At 42.0% G+C, this 21,975-nt stretch overlaps 1 protein-coding gene and 1 long non-coding RNA gene across 8 annotated transcripts in view; one reads left to right on the top strand and one right to left on the bottom strand.

Annotated features, from left to right (window-relative positions):
* The window catches only part of TMEM209 (transmembrane protein 209), a 39,675-nt gene that overhangs the window by 16,995 nt on the left and 705 nt on the right, over positions 1-21,975 (bottom strand). For all 7 annotated transcript variants that reach the window (XR_011387449.1, XR_007920519.2, XM_008258197.4 and 4 more), the window contains exons 2-8: positions 21,727-21,863; positions 21,550-21,608; positions 20,945-21,076; positions 20,296-20,534; positions 11,206-11,407; positions 1,599-1,774; positions 954-1,025 (exon numbers count right to left, since the gene is read on the bottom strand). Coding sequence is in view for 5 of the 7 variants with exons in the window: in XM_008258197.4 (XP_008256419.1) it covers positions 954-1,025; positions 1,599-1,774; positions 11,206-11,407; positions 20,296-20,534; positions 20,945-21,076; positions 21,550-21,608; positions 21,727-21,863 (1,017 nt within the window). In the remaining 2 variants the exon portion in view is untranslated. The remainder of the gene's footprint in view (positions 1-953; positions 1,026-1,598; positions 1,775-11,205; positions 11,408-20,295; positions 20,535-20,944; positions 21,077-21,549; positions 21,609-21,726; positions 21,864-21,975) is intronic.
* LOC127491665 (uncharacterized) lies at positions 668-3,829 on the top strand. Its single transcript, XR_007920522.2, has 3 exons — positions 668-794; positions 1,408-1,558; positions 3,238-3,829. It is a non-coding gene; the product is annotated as an uncharacterized lncRNA (long non-coding RNA).

Consider the following 21,975-nt stretch of genomic DNA (forward strand, 5'->3'; position numbering starts at 1 on the left):
TCAGGACACTGTGGCCTAAGGAGTTCAAATGAGGAACTGTAGTATTTCACATTTTTGTCTAGCTTGTAACAGGAAATATAACAGAGTCAAATTCCAGGACATCATTTCACTCACTCATTCTTCCACCATGTATTATATGCAACCTACTTGCCAGTCTCTGGCTGCAACAAAATTATCTAAGTGTTCAGAAAAGAGATCTAGGCCTCACCCCCAGAAATTGTAAATCCAGCAGTTCGGGAATTTTATTTTTAGAATGCTGTCCAAGTTTCTGGTTCAAGTAAGTAGGCTACCATTTTCTATCCCTTCCTCTTGATACTCTATTTAAATTATAGTGAAAGGATAAAAAATGAGTCCAAGTGATTTCAATATGGTTCTAGAAGGTGCACAGTGAAGGAGGAGTGTTGAAGGATGAAACAGCAAGAGTAGCTTCTACAGCACCAACGTGGAGCCACCTGTAGGGAAGAGGGACCCAACCTGCCCGACAGAAGCCGCGACACAGGTGCACAGGGAGTGGGAGAAGAAGGGGGTTGAACACAAGGGATCTGAATCTGAGTCTGGAGGAACTGACCTCCAGGTCAAAGACTAGAGGGTTCTCCCCTAGCAAAGCTGAAGAAACTGTATTTCCTCTTAAGTAGCATCAAGCATAGTCTACCTTCTCTCTCTTTTTAGAGTGCAAGAACTCCATTGTTGTTTCCCTCACAATTCTAGACTCTGATAGAGAAGTTCCTATCTTCAAAATACATTGGTTTACAAAATGAGGGGGAACAAAATCCAATGGAAACAAAAATCTCAAGGTAAATGTCACATTTATCATTAGATATGTACCATTCACATTATACTTTTAATAACAGCTAATTCTAATATTCTCATTAATAACAACTCTGATACTCTAATAACATACTCTGCATATTAACAGGAACTAACATTGTCCACTGAATGATATTAGAACTTACATTTCTAAACTTGGCTGTCCAAGAATCCATATGATCAAGAAGTTGTCTATTCATTGTCACTCTTGCCCAAACCTATTAAAAATATGTTTAAAATGAAGTCAGAAAGAAAAAATTTCATCAGAGATCATTTTTCCCACCCATAAAATATATGAAAAAAATTCAAACATTAATATTCATCTCATTTTGTTATTACCCATTTATGGTTGCTGTTCAAGCAGAGATATATCTTTAAAGTTCTTACACTGGTATGCTTGAAGAATTTCTTGTTTTTAAAATAAAATCAAAATCCCATATTTGGCATTACACTGATCAAACTACAGCCTGACATTTGTATTTTAAAAGCAAGAGTTCTGTATATTGAAAACATTTTTATAATGAATGCAGAAAAATGTTTTAGGCAGAGCACTAATTTCAACTATATGTCATAAAGAGTAAAATGTATAATATAATTCAGTTTTAGGTACACAGAGAAGACAAGAGAATTTCCACTGTTTAATGCATGCCAGATTTGTATTAGTATCCACTGAAACTGGAGATTACAGAAAGAAGAGAAAGAAAGGAAGAAAAAAGCTCCAGAAGGAGAAGGGAATTCTTTTTTGAAATCTGTAAGTCATAGATATTAAGCAGTTTTTATTTTCCACTTACCTCTTCTGCAGCTTGTTTAGAACTGAGATCAGCTTCATCTTTGTTAGCACTAGGGGCCTGAGACCTACAGGCAAGCTGGTACTGAAACTTCTTTAAAGTCTGTGCATAATCCCCCACAGAACGACTGTAGTTCCAGAACGTAGGACTGGAGGAAGGAGAGGTGGAATCTGGGCTCCCTACAATCATTAAACAGTTTCAGTTTGTGGTAGTAACTTTACATCTAGAGTTCACACAGGAATACTGGGCATCTACATACACAGGCAACAGAAGTCCAGAAATCGGAAGACAACCTTCAAAGAGCTTTTCTTCATCTACCTCCTCAACATTTTCCTCGCTTTAGGGAACTTGGACTACTTGTGCTAAAAATTTAAAAAATGGGCCGGTGCTGTGGCAAGTGGGTTAAAGCCCTGGCCTGCAATGCTGGCATCCCATATGGGCGCCGGTTAGAGTCCCAGCTGCTCCACTTCTGATCTAGCTCCCTGCTAATGCACTGGAAAAGTAGTGGAGGATGGCCCAAGTCCTTGGGCCCCTGGCTTCAGATTGGCTCAGCTCTGGCCATTGAGACCATTTTGGGGAGTGAACCAGCAGATGGAAGACCTCTTTCTCTGTAACTCTTTCAAATAAATAAAATAAATCTTAAAAAAAATAAAAAAGAACATTTTCTGGGCCGGCACTGTGGCATAGCAGGCAAAACCACCACCTACAGTTCCAGAATCCCATATGGGCGCTGGTTTGAGTCCTGGCTGCTCCACTTCCAGTCCAGCTCTCTGCTATGGCCTGGGAGAGCTGTAGAAGGTGGCCCAAGTCCTTGGGCCCCTGCACCCATGTGGGAGACCCAGAAGAAGTTCTTGGCTTCAGACTGGACCAGCTCCAGCTGTTGCAGCCATTTGGGGAATGAACCAGTGGATGGAAGATCTCTCTGCAACTCTGCCTTTCAAACCAACAAATATATAAATAAATGTTTTAAAACATTTTCTGAGTATTTTAAACTTCAGAGCCATAGGACTCTAAAAGGTAAAAATGTATTTTTGTAGTAAAATTAAGCTTGTTAAAATGATTTAGTTAGAAACAAACAAAACACAAATTTCCTCAGGAAATAAATGGGTGGAGCAAGTTCCTTGCTTGAGTTTTCAGAAACTCATCCTGAGAGGGATAACCACAGTCCCCTACTAACAGACCACCTCTGGGCGACAGGTAAATTTACCTATCCTCTCACCACACTGTGCTTTGTTTCAGTTTATAGTAATCCTCGTGTTACATGAAGACTATCTTCTGATTATATTACTAAATCTATAAATTCACAGTTAGGAAACGTCTAAAAGTTACATTTAGAAATCTATTCCCACAGAGGCCTCTACAGAGAACTAACCACACTTCAGGATTACAGTTTGCTTTCTTACATAGAATTTGCACTCCTTGGGGGCATAGAGTATTTTTTCCCCTAGTATTTTAATTAATAAGCAAATGTTCAATGACAATTATAAGATGTTTATGAAGGACTTTTTTTTCAGGCTTAAGCAATTTAAAAAATAAAAATTGGACCTATCATATAATCCAGCCATCCCACTCCTGGGAATTTATCCAAACCAAAAGAAATCAGCAAATGAAAGAGTTATCTGTATCCCCATGTTTATTGCAGCACAATTCACAATAGCTGAGACATGGAATCAACCCAGATGTCCATCAACTGAAGAGTGGATAAAGAAATTATGGTATATACACACTATGGAGTACTACTCATCTATAAAAAAGAAATGAAATCCTGTCTTTTGCAACAAAATGGATGCAACTTGAAACTACTACACTCAGTGAAATAAGCCAGACCCCAAAAGACAGATATCGTGTGTTTTCCCTGATCAGGGTAACTATAGAGTACCTAAAATGTAATGTACTGAATGTACTGGAGTGAAACAGACATTTTGAGATTCGTTGACTATTTACAGCTCCTGTCTCTTTCGTTAAGGAACAGTGTTATTTTTTGTTTTGTTTTTTAGTTCATACTATTTGTTGAACCTTTTCACTTAGTGTAAGGTTAACCTTACGATCATTAAGTAAACCGAAAGTAAAACTCTGTAAAAATTAACAGTAGGAATGGGAAAAGGAGGAAGAAGGGTTGGAGCGTGGGTGGGAAGTATCACTATGTTCCTAAATCTGTAAATATGAAATACATGAAACCTGTATAACTTAAATAAAATAAATAATTGGTCTTTTATGCTCACACGCAAAAATCACTAATAGAAATCAGTTATTTTCTTTTTTTTTTAAATCGTAGCAGAATTTCTAAAAGGAGTGACTATCAAATACTAAAATTTGCTCTCTTTTGATGTTCACAGGCACAAAGGATGAAAAACCATAAAATGGGTATGTGGCAACATCTCCGTTCACCAAAATCTTTAAAGTCTGTGCTAGTTGTTCTGGTGAATGCAGTATGTTTTTCACGTTGGCACAAAAACAAATTGTTACATGCAGTAAAGAAATACCAGGCTTAAGTGTGAAGTTAAATTTCCAAGCAGCACTTCTGACAAAATTGAGTTCTAAGAATGAATTAATATCAAGAAAAAACTTATAAGCCAACACAAATGATTTAATAAATAGGGACCAGAACAGGAATATGTGAAACATGCTCACGGTAGAGCAAAAAATTAGCCTATTTTGATTAATCATTTTGGTTACTAGCTTGAAGAAAGATCATCAAGCTTTCTATGAAAAATTTGAACTTGAGAAACATTCCAATGCAGATTGGTTTTAGATAAATGAATAGAAACGGGATGTTTTAACACCTGTGCTACATTAGCCAAAATAAGTAAAGAACTAGATAGACGGACAGACAGACAGACAGGCGGGCAGGCATTTGACCTGCTGGTGAAGACGCCAGATTAAGATTCCATATCAGAGCGCCTGGCCTCAAGTCAAAGTTCTGTTCCCAATTCCAGCTTCCTGCTAAGGTGCACCCCAGAAGGCAGCAGGTGATGGCTCAACCAGCTGGGTTCCTGCCACTCAAGCAGAAGACCTGGATTGAGTTTTTGGCTCCCAGCTTTGCTGTGGGCATTTGGGAGAGTATAGGACCTCTGTTTCTCTCTGTCTCTAATAAGTAAAAATATATGTATAGCAAGCAGTAATAAAATAGAAATTCTCCATAACAGGCACTACTACTACTGACAATAAAACACTGCAAGACCTATAGCTGGACAACCTCAAAGACCTCAGAAATTTAGAAATCTAGCCACAGAGCAAACTACATAACCTAAAATATCTCCCACTACAATTATCAAAAAGCATTTACTGGGGACGGAGTTGTGGCACAGTGGCTTAAGCTGCTGCTTATGACAGAAGCATCCCATATCTAGGTGCCATGGTCCCTACTTCTCGGCTTCTGATGCAGCTCCCTGCTACCCACATGGGAGACCTGGACGAAGTTCCTCACTCGTGGCTTCTGCCTGGCCATTGTGGGTATTTGGGGATGGAAGATGGAATCTCTCTGTCTCTCTAATTCTCACTGCCTCTGAAGTTCTGCCTTTCAAATAAATGAACAAAAATAAATAAACTTACTAAGTAAAACATCATTTAAATGAATAGAGCTTTCAAAAAAGGGTATGAACAGTCAGTGGCTAAAAATGAAGAGGGAAGTCAAATCTAGGGAGTCTGTGAGGCGATGCCTCAGCTGCTGGGAGAGAATTTGGAAGGTTCTGAGACACCAGCAGCTTAGATTTCAGTGCTGGAGTGAGAACTGGAGATAGGGATTTGGACGCAGGGAAGGCAGAAATTTGGATTGAGACCTTTCTTCTATCCCGATTCCTGGCGCCCAGCCTAGGGCCGGGAATTTCAAAGGACATTCTCTCAGTGGGTAAGAAAAAAGAAAAATGGACAAGGGCACCAGGAGGTAAAGGTAGCTTGTCCGTACTAGCTTGTAGGGAGACTGAATGAAATGTCTTTAAGATTTTAAAATTACAGACTCACTCTCACATGGGGTATCGTACTCATTTATAGCACCTGTAAGGTCCAGGAATCTGCAAGTCTAGAAATTAGTTACATCAGCTTAAAGTCAATTATATTTTGTGGGTACCTCACAGAGGCAAACACAAAACAACTGTAAAGAGAAAAGTTGTCTTTTCCAGCCTGTTCCCAGATGGACAAAGCACTTCTATAGCTCAGCTTACCAAAACCAAAAATGACACAAATTAGAAACAAGTCTCCAAAGCATAAAAGCCAATGTGACAAAAATGTCAGTTATTTAATTCCCAAGAATTTTAGATTATTGAACTTCTGGATGAAGACTTTTTTTAAATGTTTATTTATTTATTTGACAGGTAGAGTTACAGTGAGAGAGACAGAGAAAGGTCTTCCTTCCATTGGTTCACTCCCCAAATGGCTGCTATGGCAGGAGCTACGCTGATCTGAGGCCAGGAGCCAGGTGCTTCCTCCTGGTCTCCCATGCGGGTGCAGGGACCCAAGCACTTGGGCCATGCTCCCCTGCCCTTCCAGGCCACAGCAGAGAGCTGGACTGGAAGGGGAGCAGCCAGGACTAGAACCCAGCGCCCATATGGGATGCCAGCTCCGCAGGCGGAGGAAGGCAGTGGAGGATGGCACAAGTGCTTGGGTCCCTGCACCCACGTGGGAGACCAGGAAGAGGCACCTGGCTCCTGGCTTTGGATCAGCCAGCGCCAGCCATAGCGGCCATTTGGGGAGTGAACCAACAGAAGGAAGACCTTTCTCTCTGTCTCTCTCTCTCTCTCACTGTTTATAACTCTACCTGTCAAATAAATAAAAAAAAAAAGAAAAAGAAATAATGACCGAAATATGAAAACTTGATTAGTTAGCTAAACAACAGTTTATAAATAATGCTAAAGAAAGGGCTGCCCACGAGTCCAAAGTGACTAAAGCAAAAAAGTGGGAGGAGGGGAAAAAGATAATGTTGCATTACCAAGAACAGGACAAAACAGTAAGTATCATGTAGCTCCTGATGTCACACTGAAAGGAACACCCGGCACCTAACTTCTATTCTTGGCAGGAAAAAACATTTAATCTGAACCTAATAATGAGAAAACGATCAGACAAATCTGAATTTGCAAAGTAGCAGCCTGACCTCTTTGAAATATAAATGTCATAAAGGCCCAAAAGACAAAAACACCAACATTTTAAAGATAAAAGCAGCATGACCACTAAATGCAATACATCCGGATCCTGCAGCATAAGATAAGCAGAGCTACAAAGGTCATTGTTAGGTTAACTGGGGGAATGAGAATATGAACAGCAGTACCTCAAGTATGACACAATTATAAAGGAAGCGCTCTTGGTCTTGGGAGATGCATATGAAATGGCCAGGGATGAAATGGCTTTATGTCTACAACCCACCTTTAAAGGGTTCAGCAAAAAAAAGCACGTGTATGTGTGTGCATGCATGCGTGAGAGACAAAGCCAGAGAGAAAGGGAGTATGAACGCCTGGCTTCTCAGCACGGAGAAAGGAGTTAAGTTACGGAAAGGGGAAGGCTAGCATAAACACCAGGCAGCCGGATTGCAACTGGAGGTGTGAACATGAACGATTCCCTGTGTGCGTTCAGAGGCTCTACAGCGACGATGCCTCAGTAAAATGGCACAGCCAGTACCCAGATGTGAATTTCTAAGTATCCTTCTCCACTAAAAGGAATCAGAGCTTACAGAGTGACTCCAGAACCAGCCAGGGAAGTGCAAGTGAGACTGCGATTGGTTTTTTTTCAAGATCTATGTATTTATTTTTGACAGAGAGTTACAGAGAGAGAGGAAAGGCAGAGAGAGAGAAGAGAGGTCTTCCATCCACTGGTTCACTCCCCAAATGGCTGCAAGAGCTGGAGCTGCACCAATCCAAAGCCAGGAGCCAGGAGCTTCCTCCTGGTCTCCCGTGCAGGTGCAGGAGCCCAACGACTTGGCCATCCTCCACTGCCTTCTCAAGTCACAGCAGGGAGCTGGATTGGAAGCAGAGCAGCCGGGACTTGAACCAGCGCCCATATGGGATGCCAGCACTGCAGGCCGCGGCTTCACCCGCCATGCCACAGTGCTGGCCCCAAGCCTGGGATATTTTGTGATATTAGGGTAGGGGGGAAAAAAAACCGCTCAGAGAGTGATGATGTCATGTGAAAAGAGCACAGAAGCGGGCTGAAAGAGGTCCCAGTAGCCAAATCTGGGATAATTTAAGCATCAAAGTAAATGACAGACTGGGGAGAAGAGAAAGCTTTATCTTAAAATCGTATACCAACAAATCAATGTGAAATGTTGCTGCACTCACTGAATGTATTATCACTGAATTATAGACCTAAAAACCATGAAAATGGTAAATTTTACTACAGTAAAAAAAGGGGGGGGGGTAAATATCGAAGGAATAATAAAATAAAATCCCCCTAACAGCAAACATTGCAATAATGTTCTGAGAATCTTAGCTGGGGGAGGCTGTGACAAAATAGGTTAAACTGCCACTTGGAATACCCACATCCCATTTGACATTTCCTGGGATCAATTCCCAACTCTGCTCCCAATCCAGCTTTCTGTTAATATGCACCCTGGGAGGCAGCAGATGACGGCTAAGGACTTGGGTCCCTGCCACCCATGTGGGAGACACGGATGGAGATCCTTGTTCCTGGCTTCGGCCTAGCCCAGCCCTGGTTGTTGCGTGCCATCTCTCTCTCTGTCCCTCTGCCTTAAAAAAATAAAGCAAAGATATATTTTTATTTGAAAGGCAGAGGGATAAAGAGAGAGGGAAAGACAGAGAAAGTGAGATCTTCCATTTGCTGGTTCACTCCCCAAATGGCCCTAACAGCTGGAGCTGGGCGGATCTGAAACTAAGCGCCAGGAGCTTCATCTGGGTCTCCCACCTGAGTGCAGGGGCCCAAGCACTTGGGCTTTCTGCTGCTGCTTTCCCAGGCACATTAGCAGGGAGCTGGATTGGAAGTGGAGCAGCCGGGACTTGAACAAGTGCCCATATGGGATGCCAACACTGCAGAGGCTTAACCCATTGCGTCAGAGCACCAGCTCTGAAAAGAATCTTAAAAGGATGTTAAAACTAGTAAGGCAATTTTAAAAAATTAATTTATTTATTTGAAAGTCAGAGTTACACAGAGAGAGAAGGAGAGACAGAGAAAGAGAGGTCTTCCATCTGCTGGTGCACTCCCCAAATGGCTGCAACTGCTGGAGCTGTGCCTATCTGAAGCCAGGAGCCAGGAGCTTCTTCCAGGTCTCCCACATGGGTGCAGGGGCCCAAGGACTTGGGCCATCTTCCACTGCTTTCCCAGGCCATAGTAAAGAGCTGGATTGGAAGTGGAGCAGCCAGAATTCGAATGGGCACCCATATGGGATGTCGGCACTGCAGGCAGCAGCTTTACCCACTACGCCACAGTGCCAGCCCCAAGGCAATATTTTATAAGCAATAGGATATTTATATTGTCTGAGATAGCTCCCTACAAAATACTTACTACTTATGAATTAGATACTTAATCACTTTTTTTTTTTTTGACAGGCAGAGTGGACAGTGAGAGAGAGAGAGAGAGAGAAAGGTCTTCCATTTGTCGTTGGTTCACCCTCCAATGGCCACCGCGGCCGGCGCCCTGTGGCCTGCGCACCACGCTGATCCGAAGCCAGGAACCAGGTGCTTCTCCTGGTCTCCCAAGGGGTGCAGGGCCCAAGGACTTGGGCCATCCTCCACTGCACTCCCTGGCCACAGCAGAGAGCTGGCCTGGAAGAGGGGCAACCGGGACAGAATCTGGAGCCCCGTCCGGGACTAGAACCCGGTGTGCCGGCGCCGCAAGGTGGAGGATTAGCCTAGTGAGCCGTGGCGCCGGCCTAATCACTTAATAAAACCTAAGGGCATTGACAAGTTCAAAGTATAGCACTAGACATAGATGTACCAGGCCATCCTAACCAAAAGGAAATTAGCATAGCTGTGAAAATGTCAGACGAAATAAGGAAAATGCAAGAGATAAAGGGCATGATTTACCAGAATGAAGTAAACAATTCTGAGCTTACATACATTGATTATAATCTCATATATGTGTAGCAAATGTGAGAGAATCATGAATAACACGGAATGGGAGACAGTCATGGGAGCTCCAGATGCACTGTCTTAATAACTGGTAGGTCAAACAGATACAGAGAACGACTGAGGAGCACCCTCAAGAATCCTGCTCAATAAACATGCAGTCCCCAATTTAGGGGTACACATTCTTGCCAATACATTTTGGGTAAAAACTGTTAAAAAAAAAAAAAAAACCTGAACATATACACAGCCTGAAAGCAAGTGTCAAAAAAACAAAAGAGGGCTGACGCTGTGGTGCCCGAGTTCCAGCTGCTCCTCTTCCGACCCAGCTCTCTGCTGCGGCCTGGGAAGGCAGCGGAAGATGGCCTGAGTCCTTGGGCCCCCGCACCCGAGTGGGAGACCCTGGGAAGGCTCCTGGCTCCTGGCTCCGGACTGGCTTAGCTCTGGCCATTCAACCACCTGGGGAGTGAACCAGCGGATCGAGGACCTTCTGTCTCTCCCTTTCTCTGTGACTCTGCCTCTCAGATACATAAATATTTAAAAAGCAAAGCAAAACAAAACAAAAAACCCTCCAAATTTCCAAGTACAGATCAGAATCTCTAATCAGTGTAATTTGGGGAGAAAAAAAGCTATCTAGCCTCTTCAGGCTTGGAAATTAAAACCAACACCAATTAACACTTCCAAACAACAATACTTTCAAGTAACTCTTACAGGTCAAAGCAATAAAAAATGAAGTCAGAAAATATCTGGAAATCACAAAGATGTGTAGAGAGTATACACACTGCTCTTCGTATTATGCTCTAAATAATTTTCAGCACACTTAAAATATTTCAAAAAAGAAATACATGTTTGAAAACCAACAAGAGAACACTGATCTGTCTCTGACATTTGTGGGGCACTGCATCCCTGGGGAGGTTTCAAGGACACAGAGCCGTGGTCCAGCTAGTGGCTTCCTCCCTCCGGCCACGCTTTAGCACCTACTGTGCTTCCCGTCAAAGCTCCTGAGGGCGAAAATCATTATTCAGCTCAATAACCTAACTTGGTTTCAAATAACTGACTTGGTAACAACCAAATTCACCCCAAACAGATTACGATTTGTTAACATTTTTCCTGAAGGTAAACTACAGGTTTTAAGTAAATGCTAAAGGGCAAACGAAAGTGCTCTGAAGACAGCGGCACCTCTAGAGCAGACATGCTTTCTCATCCCGCCTCTCTACACTGCCTTCCCAAGGACAACCTGAAAAGAGGCAATTACCATCGGAATACACTTCGCAAGGTACTGCTTCCCAAACATTATTTTATAGATTCAACTTCAAACAGAAACTGTAACTTACATTATATGTAAAGGCTTTCAATCTTATTGTAGATGAACGGTTCACGATTTCTCAGTTCAGCTACATTTTACTTCTTAAATTGGGTGAATTCTAACTGCGTAAAATTGTATTACAGATAAAGAGGAACAGAATGTGTTTCTCTTCTAAGCTACACAGATGTATTAGTAAAGGAGACATAAAAACTTACATTCAGGTATCAAAGCAATAGTACACTGAGGACTATGTAATGTGACAGAGAATGAGTATATTAAATATAAACAAAAATACGTGTACCCAGCTTAACTCTATGCTGTTTCTCTTCTTCGCTTCTAAGGAAAGTGTCCAAAGTCCGCAGGTCTGTCATGTAGTCCTCCTTGTCAGCGGGCGAGTTATAGACGGTGGGTGAAGAACGGTAGCGAGACCTCAGCCCGCTGCTCTCCACTGGCCCAACAGTGGTAGGGTACGGGGAAGAAGGAGAGGGGCTGAAACTCGCCAACTGTACAAAATAAAAAAACCCTTGCTTTATTTTTAATTGACGATAATAAATGCTGGAGAGGTTGTGGTACAGAATCTCTGTCATTGCTGGTGGGATGCAAAATGGGACAGCCACTTCAGAAGCCAGTCGGGCAGCTTCTCCCACAGCGAGACATGCTCTTACCATAAGGACTTAGCAGTCAACGGAGCTGGAAGCTGAGGTCTGCACAAAAACCCACAAGTGCATGCTTATAACAGCTTCATTCATAGCTGCCGGAAGTCGAGAGCAACCAAGATGTCCTTCAGTAGGTGAATGGGTAAATAAATGCTACGTTTTATTTTGTTGTTCACATTTTATTTATTTTTAAATCTTTAAAATATACATAGCTATGCCACTATATTTTTGTTTTTATAAAACTGAAACAATACTGGTTGACTTTATATCTTCTTTCTTTTTTAAGTTAACTAAGCTTTTTCTACTAAAATCCTTTATAAATATTTTCATACTGGCTGTATGTTTCAAAAATGCAAACATATCATAATTTATTTTTACATTTTCTTCTTCTGGACATTCTGATTGTAATTTTTGGCTATTGTAAATAATGTCATGATAAACACAGCTGCACTTAAATCTTTGCTTGAATTTCTGATGATAGATTCCTAAAACTGAAATTATGTGGTCAAACCATATAAATATTTTTAAATACCTATTCCTATCCCTTAAATGAAATGTTACATGAAGTTATACTCCTAGAAAACGCGGATAGGAGCACTTAATTTGGTATACATTCACCAACATTACAACTTTAAAATATTTATGTGTTATACAAGAATTTTTGAAAGCACATTTAATTTGCATTTCCTTTAATTTATGAAGTATTTAAAAAAAAAAAACAACTGCTGATTTTTAAAAAAGGATTTATTTATTTGAAAGGCAGAGTGAGGGAGAGGGAGGGAAAGACCAGAAAGACCTTTCATTCACTGGTTCATTCCTCTAATGGCCATAAGGGCCAGGCCAAAGGCAGGAGCCAGGAACTCCCTCATGGTCCCCACCTGGGCCATCTTCTGCTGCCTTCCCAGGTACATTAGCAGGGAGCTGGATCTGAAAAGGAACGCTGGGACTCAAACCAGTGTCCAATATGGAACCCCAGCTTCTCATGTGGCAGTTTAACCCACTGCATCTCAATGCCAACCCTTAATCTTTTAATTTTTTAAAAGATTTTATTTATTTACTTGAGAGGTAGAGTTACAGACAATGAGAGGGAGAGACAGAAAGGTCTTCCACCCACTGGTTTACTCCCCCAGGTTGGCTGCAACGGCTGGAGCTGCACCAACCTGAAGCCAGGATGCAGTATCTTCTTCCAGTCTCCTATGTGTGTGCAGGGGATCCCGTATGGGATGCTGGCGCTGCAGGCAGATGATTAACCCACTGCACCACAGCGCTGGCTTAACTATTTTTTTTTATTATTTAATATTTTAATATTATTATTATTTTAATTATTTATTTTATTTAATATTTTAATTATTAACATCTAAGTTTTACTCAAGATTTTCTTGGCTCTTTTCATCAGTATTAACGTTAAAGAAATCAATGAATACTTCATAAACCTACCAAAAAACTGGCTTGTTAGGATTGAAGAAATTGTGTGAGCCTTAGACATTAACGTGGGAAGAAAAGCTTAGCTTTTTTTAAAAAAAATTTATTCGTTTGAAAGGCAGAGTTAGAGTGCGAGGAAAAAAAGAGAGACAGAAAGAGAATTTCCATCTGCGGGTTCACTCCCACATGGCCTCAACAGCCAAGGCTGGGCCAGGACAAAACCAGGAGCCTGGAACTCCATCCAGGTCTCCACGTGGGTTCAGGGGCCCAAGCACTTGGGCCATCTTCTGCAGCTTTCCCAGGTGCATTAGGCAGGGAGCTGGATCAGAAGTGGAGCAGCCAGGACTTGAACTGGTACAAATATGGGATGCCAGCATTTGTGCTACAACATGGACCTCAGGAAGAAAATCTCTGTAACAGTATCTTTATCCAAGTAAATGTTTTTTCTTCGTAGAAATTTCTTGCTAATATTTATATATTTTTTTCATATACTACCTATTTCTAAAGCTTAATTTTGGAGCCTTGTGTTTTTTAATCAATTATGAAAGAACTTTTGAACTCCTCATTAGATTTAAATGAATACTACTAATATATGACTATAAGCTATTGATTCAGAGTGTCTCTCTTGTATGAGTCACATAAGCAAAGCTTTTACTATTAAAATGGGTTAAAGAAATAGCATTTTATAAATTTAGCTTTTAATGAACTTTTGAATAAATATATTATTGTAGCACTGGGATAAACATTACTTGGTCATCAATTAACATTTAAAAGTAACTTTGGGGGCCGGCGCTATGGTGTAGTGGATTAGCCCACTGCCTGAAGTGCCAGCATCCCATATGGATGCCGGTTCGAGACCAGGCTGCTCTACTTCCAATCCAGCTCTCTGCTATGGCCTGGGAAAGCAGAAGATGATGGCTCAAGTCCTTGAGCTCCTGTACCCGTGTGCGAGGCCTGGAAGAGGCTCCTGGCTCCTGGCTTCGGACTGGCTCAGCTCCAGTTGTTGCGGCCATTTGGAGAGTGAACCAGTGGATGGAAGACCTCTCTCTCCGCCTCTCAAATAAAAAAGAAATAAATCTTTTTTTTTAAAGTTACTTTGGGGGTGGCTGTTACAGCACAGTGGGATAAACTGACCACTAAAACCCCTACATCTGGTGCCAGCACTGTGGCATAGGTTAAGCCTGTGCTTGCAGTGCTGGTATCCCATAAGGGCACTGGTTGAGAGTCCGGCTGCTCCACTTCCGATCCAGCTCCTTGCTAATGCTCCTGGGAGAGAAGCGGAAGATGGCCAAGTGCTTGTTCCCCTTTACCCAAGCGGGAGACCTAGAAGAGGCTCCTGGCTGCTGGCTTCGGTGTGGTCTAGTCCCAGTTGCTGCAGTAATTTGGAGAGTAAACCCTGCCTTTCAAATGGATATTTAACGAAAAATAAAAGTTATCTGGGGGGTGGCAGACATTCGGTGAAGCAGTTAAGATACTACTCATACTACTCGGGATGCCTGCATTCGTTATCAGGGTGCCCGAGTCTGAGTACTCGTTCCAATTCAAGCTCCTTGCTAACGTGCACAAGGTGAGGCAGCATGCAATGGGTCATGTAGTTGTGTTTCCGGCACTTGGGAGATCTTGAGATCCAGGCTCTGGCTTCGGCCTAGTCCTGCCCTGACTGTTGTGGGTATCTGAGTCAATCAGTGGACGGACAGTATTTCTCCCTAGTTCTCTGCACTTCCAGAAAAAAAAAGGCAGTAAGATTTACTTATGAAGTAAGTAAATGTCATATTGGAAAAAATTAGTGATAAAAATTTCTGTGAATTCAAACGATTATTTAACTTACAACTTTCCTAAGACTGTCTTTAAAGAATGTTTACTCATTTGAAATGCAGACACACACACACACAGAGCAAAATGACCAACATCCTATCTACTAGCCTGCTCCCCAGAAGCTCGTAAAGGCTGGCACTGTCCTAGGCCAAAGCCAGGAGCCAGGAACTCAATGCAGGTCCCCCCCATGGGTGAGTGTCAAGAACTCAAAGTTTCTGAGACATCACTTTGTATCCAAGGTCTGCATTAGCATGAAGCTGGAGTGTACATGGAGAGGGGTATTGAATCCAGGCAGATGTGGGCATCTTAATCACGAGGTCCATTATCTGTCCCTTTTGTGTTTTCTTAATTTTTTTTTTTTTTTAATTTTTTGACAGGTAGAGTTATAGACAGTGAGAGACAGAGACAGAGAGGAAGGTCTTCCTTCCGTTGGTTCACTCCACAAATGGCTGCTACGGCTGGCGCTGGCTGATCTGAAGCCAGAAGCCAGGTGCTTCCTCCTGGTCTCCTATGCAGGTGCAGGGACCCAAACACTTGGGCCATCCTCCACTGCCTTTCTGGGCCACAGCAGAGAGCTGGACTGGAAGAGGAGCAACCGAGACTAGAACTCAGCGCCCATATGGGATGCCGGTGCTGCAGGTGGAGGATTAACCAAGTGAGCCACGGTGCCAGCCCCAGCTTTTTTTTATTAAGATTTATTTTATTTATTTGAAAGACAGAGTTAGAGAGAGAGGTAGACCCAGAGAGAGGTCTTCCATTTTGCTGTTCACTCCCCAAATGAATGCAACAGCCCGAGTTGAGCTGATCCAGAACCAGGAGCCAGGAGCTTCCTCCGTGTCTCCCACATGGGTGCAGGGGCCAAAGCACTTGGCCCATCTTCTACTGCTTTCCCAGGCCATAGCAGAGAGTTGGATTGGAAAAGGAGCAACCGGGATTTGAACCGGTGCTCATATGGGATGTCGGCACTGCAGGCTGGGGCTTTAACCTGCTGCGTCACATCACTGGCCCCCCTTTTTTAAAAAAAGATTTATTTATTTATCTGGAAGTCAGAGTAACAGAGGCAGAGAGGTCTTTCATCTGCTGGTCCACTCCCCAAATGGCTGCAATGGCTGAAGGCGGGCCAATCTAAAGCCAGGACCAAGGAGCTTCTCCCGAGTCTCACGTGGGTGCATGAGCCCAAGGACTTGGGGCATCTTCCATTGTTTTCCCAGGCACATCAGCAGGGAGCTGGATCAGAAGTGGAGCAGCTAGGGCTTGAACCGGCGCTGATATGAGATGCGGGCACTGTAGGCAGTGGCTTCACTTGCTACGCCATAGTGTCGGCCCCACTTGAGCTTTTATTACTCCAAAAAGTGAACTGAGAAGTGGTAGAACCATCTTTACCATTTTTGGTCATAATTTATAACATTACTATGGATTTATCTACCAACACTATGCTAATCGTGCTACAGTTTATCCTCTCATAACAGATAAATACTATTGTATTTATTTTCTGAGTTTAGGCAACTGGCAGAAACAAGATTTCCACCCAATTTTTTAACTCTAGAATTTATTTAATTAGCATGTTGTTTATTAGATCATAATTAGCTGTTCATGCATTAGCAAATTGCTAGCTATGATATGTAACAGATATGCTGGAGTTCGTTATGCTAGTCTCTTCACTTCTGTGGGTAAAAAAAATTTCCAAAATAAAGTTTATAAAGTAACTTCCTTGAAAATTTCAGAGAACTCAATGGCAAAACCTCAGGGCCCTAAAGGTCTTCTGTAGATTATTTGATGGTATTTGATAAATAATCCTTAAATTTTCTTTCTTGATTTACTTAGACTTCATAGCTCTTAATTTTGGAATTTTTTCTAGAAAAAAATATTCATTTCATTACTTTGGCTCAATAAACATGTATGCAGCACTGCATTCCATACAGAGTGGTAAGGAAATAAACATCGTAATTCTGTGCTGAAGGGGGTTACAGTCTAGTAGGAAAAGACATCTAAGCCATGTAATGAACTGGAGGCTTGTGTCCCCCTAAAACTGGACTTGCTGAAGCCTTAACTCCCAGTGTGGCTGTATTTGACATAACCAAGTAATGAAGTTAAGTGAAGCCTCGGTCCAGAGGATTAGTGTAGTTCTAAGATACCCCACACAAAGGTCACGTGTGGACACAGTGGCTGGCTGTAAGCCAAGAGAGCCCTCACCACAAAATAAACAGGCTTTGATCTTAGATTTCCCTAACCTTCAGAACTTGAGAGAGAAAATAAAATTTCAGTTGTTTCAGTCATCCAGCCTGTGGTATTCTGTTATGCGAGTACAAGCAGATTAATATAATTATTTTAAAAGATCATGCTAAAATGGGAGGACAAAATGGTACACTGCCTACACAACACAATATGGTGTTTCCCTACAAAGTTAAACAGAGGCAGGCACTGAGGCCCAGCAGGTTGTGCTACCACTTGCCACGCCTGCATCCTGTATCGGAGTGCCAGTCTGAGTCCCCACTCCTCTGCTTCCAATCCGGCTTCCTCTAATGCATCCCGGGAGGCAGCAGTTGATACCTCAAATGCCTGGAGTCTCAGCGCTCTTGTGGATGATCCAGATGGATTTCTGGACTCCTGGCTTCAGCCTGGCCCAGCTCTGGCTATTGTCAACATTTTGGAAGCGGACAGTGTGGAAGAACTCTCTGTCCCTCTTTCATCAAGTAGATGAAAATGAACATTTTCCTTGTAGATTATTTTGAAATTTTATTTTATAATTGATCTTGTGATATGTTTTAAAAAAATACAAATATCTCCAATAATGAGTTTTCCAGATTTCTTTTCTTGTAGCCTAGACAGTGTTAACTTATTTTCTAATCCAGTAAACTTTTATTGGATCTTCCTACAGGTTAGGATGCTGCCCTAATAGGCTTGAAAAGTATTGAATTTTCAGTGTCTAGAAAAATTACTCTCAGAAACCAACAAGCAAATATATCTTAATTCTTATGTACAAAGTAGCTAAAAATAATTGGGGATTCTGAGATAACTTTATCTCTTATCAGAGATTTCAATATATATAAGGAGAAAGAAATACAAAAGCTGTATCCATAAACTAAAAAGAAAAAATTGAAAGAGGAATGTGGAAACAAAGTAATAACAGTAGAAAGATGTCCTTTTCTTGCCTCTAATATTCACTGGTGATTGTTCAAACATCTTTGTAAACCAGGTATAGATTTTAAAGTCAGATTGGAGAAAAACATATGGAAAAATTTTCTTTTTTTTGAAAATTCTTTCACTATAACTAATTTTACCTTACTCTGGAACCCTAGTCCTGCTCAGCAGGACAAAAGGTAGGCCAATTCAATAATTATTTCCAGCTAAGTTCAAAATCTTTTAATTGCATTCCTGTTTTAAGAAACATTTTCAGGCTTCGTCCCCAGCCTTTCTCTGGGTTTTTCAGTGATGATGTCTATTCAGCCAAGGGGGAAAAACACATCTGCATATTTTCTAGATGCCTCTGCTGGCACCCTGGGATTTGGTCTTTCAGCACAGACAGCGGCTGAAAATGACTCTACCGTCTGGCATGAGTGTTTCCCATAGATGCCTCTCACTTCCTGTGTGGCTTCCCAATATCCACTGTCCTACCGAGATTTCCCCTATGCTAGGGATTGATCAAACATGGCTGATTGGGGCCGGCACCGTGGCTCACTTGGTTAATCCTCCACCTGAGACACTGGCATCCCATATGGGCGCCGGGTTCTAGTCCCGGTTGGTCCTCTTCCAGGCCAGCTCTCTGCTGTGGCCCAGGAGGGCAGTGGAGGATGGCCCAGGTGCTTGGGCCCTGACCCACATGGGAGACCAGGAAGAAGCTCCTGGCTTCAGATCGGCTAGCGCCATCCGTGGTAGCCATCTGGGGAGTGAACCAACGGAAGGAAGACCTTTCTCTCTGTCTCTCTCTCCCTCTCTGTCTGTAACTCTGTCAAAAAAAAAAATGCAAACAAAAAACAAAAAACAAAAACAAAAACAAAAACAAAAAAACATGGCTGATAGCCTGAGAAAATAAAAATCTTTTTTTTTAAATAATCGTGTGATGAAATGAGCACTCTTATCTCTGTGACAATGTAGATTGGTACAATTCTTTTGGATAGCCACCCCAAACTTTCCAAGAGCTTTTGCAAACAGAGCTATTCAGTGCAATTAAGAATAGTTTTTGTAAAATGAAAACAATTTGAATATTTATCAATAAACTATGGTGTGCCCACTAGAGGAGTGTTAAATAACCATTAAACAGATTATTTGCTAGCAATAGGACTATGAGAAATTTTCCTTCTATTTTATTTGTCTGATTTTCTGTAATGATCATAGTTCTTGTAGGAACAACTTATTTTACATTTTATTTTATTTATTTGAAAGAGAGACAGAGAGGTCTCCCCTTCACTGGCTCACTCCCCAAATGTCCACAACAGCTGGGATGGGGCCAGGCCAAAGCCTAGAGCTGCGAACTCATTCCAAGGTTCCATGTGGGCAGCAGGGACCCATGTCATTTTGTTAGCACCTGCTGCCTCCCATGACTACAATGAGCAGGAAGCTAGAATCGGGAGCAGAACCAGGACTCAAAACCAGGTGCTCCAATAGGGAATGCAGGTGTCACAAGCGGCATTGTAACTGCTAAGCCAAATGTCTACCCCCAAAATGGTTTTTTAAAGTCATATTTATGTATAGGTCATGAATTATCATCATATACCCACTTTTTGATGATACCTAGTTTGCAAACAATTTTCTAAATTCTATTACCTGCCCACACTAATACTGGGTTATCAACAGTATGGAGTTTTATTACCCAGAAATACTACACAAAAGGCTAAGGGCAGTGCATTGGTTTCTCCAGATGTTCCTCTTGCAACCAGCAGCTGTAAAACTTTGGCCAACACAACAGTGAGGGCGTCTGAAACACCCCGCCTTCACACTTAGGATTCAGGGAAGAGTCACAATCTCAGTCTGACAACTTTGTTCCTGATAAGCCTAAACCTCAGGGCAAAAGCCCACATTAGTGTGGGAGCGGGAATGCGGGTTCTGTTCATCACACGGAAATGGAGATGCTGCACACTCAGTCACACCACACACAGTCTCAGTCTTCAGCTAGGATTCTCCAGCATGATAAAGAGCGTAACATTTAGAAGGACATATGGAGGCTTTACACAGAGAAGTAGAGAAAGGGAAAACAAAAGGGAGGAAACCGACCTAAAAAATTATCCTAGTTTCAACTTGTTTTGTAAAGACTATGAAAAATCCTAGATGGTGAACCTCATACCTCCTCACCTTTGCAAATGCCTTTTCTCTTTAAGATGATGTGTAAAAAATTCTAACTAGGTGTCAAGAAACCTGGGTTCTATTCTTGGCTCTTAAATGAGTGATTTGGGCAAGTCAATTACCCACTGGTCTTCACTTTCCTGACTTTTTAAAGATGATTTTCAATGTACCCCCCAATTTTAAACTAATGTGCGTGGCCAAGAGAAAAGAGTCATTACCTTGCTGTAACCGCTGACAGGCGAGTAGGTCACTCCGGGGCTGTAAGAGCCACTGCCACCAGAGGACAGACCTTGCAGTTGAGGGCTGTATCCGGTCATACAGCTGGTGAACTTGGGGCTCGTGCTGGGTGACCGAGATGGGCTATAACTCAATACACTCTGACCCTGAATTGAAGGAGAAGACGGAGAAGGAGGGATTGGTGTTGCTGTCAGATCATGTGGAGGAGTAGTCTGTACAACTAGAAGGGGGGAAAAAAACATACATATGTGTGTGTAAGCATGAAATCAGGTTAAAGAAACTAACGCTTCAGTAAAACAGAAAGTAACATAAAATACTATTTCCAAAGGACACACATTAGTTGTTTGCCATTTCCATTGAGTTCAAAATAAGAAACTGATTTAGTGCACCAAGTTAGTCATTTAATTTTAATTAACAAAGGAACAAACTTCAGTGAGGTTGCTGAATGCTGGGTCCATTCAATTTGCACAAATAGAAATGATAATTTATTATAGACCTGCTTAATGCAGTCGAACCAGATGGCCTTAGAAGTCCCTTCTAGCTCTGAGTCTATGAAAAGGGAAAATTAAATTGAGAAAGATTTACTGCCAACCTTTGCCCTCACCTTGGCAAGGGATATGAAATACTTACCAGCTGTTTTCAGCCCTAAAAGTGTTTGCTGTCCAGGACTAACAACCAGACTTGTTGGTGCCACAGTATATTTGAAATATCTCCAAAAATCAAATAAGGCATTAAGGCTGAAGAGAGATGCGAGGGCAAGTTCTGGAAGAGAATGACAATTAATTTTTTAAAGAGGGGGACACTTATTGGGGGGAAAAAAGCCTCCCATACGTTAGGAAATTCACAACAAAATTGAAAACTATTCTCTGACTCCTCATGATGGCTGCCACTCATGAATGTCTATTACATGCAGGACTTCACACACAAGGACTACGAAAGAGTAGGCAGAGAAGAGCAAAGAATGGAGAGAATGAGGAAGGCATCAGTGGAGTAGACACGCTGGCTGGCTTGAGGGTGAAAACAGAGATGTCGAGAGCTGAAATTTCAGGTGACTGAAAACATACAAATCTCACCTCTGACAAATCTCACTGCTTTTCTTTATGGCACTCATTTACCCCGATTTGCACTGTTTATTAATTTGGAGGTTTCCTCCACCAGAAGCTTCCTTCCAAAGGGGTTTTACCCTGTTGCTTTTCACTGGAAGTAAATCTAAATTACAGCGAAAAATCACTTACCAATATACCAAAGGGGCCAGTATGTCACATTATAATATGAACTAATCAATTTTCCAGTCCTGAAAAAATTAGGAAGAATTTTCAATAACTTAAAAAAAAAAGGGTGGGGGAGACTAAAAATCAAAACAATGAGCCACCGGCTCCTCAGTTTCCACCTGGTGGGGCCGATTAACTTACATTTCAGTATATATCATCCCGGCCACAGACACATTCAGCAGTCCCCAGGCTAAAACCACCTTCCTAGCTTCCGCTTCTTTCCTCATCTTGATGGTTCTGTCAATGAGAGAAGCGCTGGGGTTCGGATCCCCCTGCATCTACTCAGAAACAAAAGACAGAGGACATGAACCAGAAGCACTAAGAAGCCACCCTGCTGTGTCCTTCCTAAAGCGGCACGCTCGCTCGTTTCATCTTTAAAATCTTAAGCAC

This window comes from Oryctolagus cuniculus, chromosome 3, assembly GCF_964237555.1.
Source record: "Oryctolagus cuniculus chromosome 3, mOryCun1.1, whole genome shotgun sequence".
Taxonomy (NCBI): Eukaryota; Metazoa; Chordata; class Mammalia; order Lagomorpha; family Leporidae; genus Oryctolagus; species Oryctolagus cuniculus.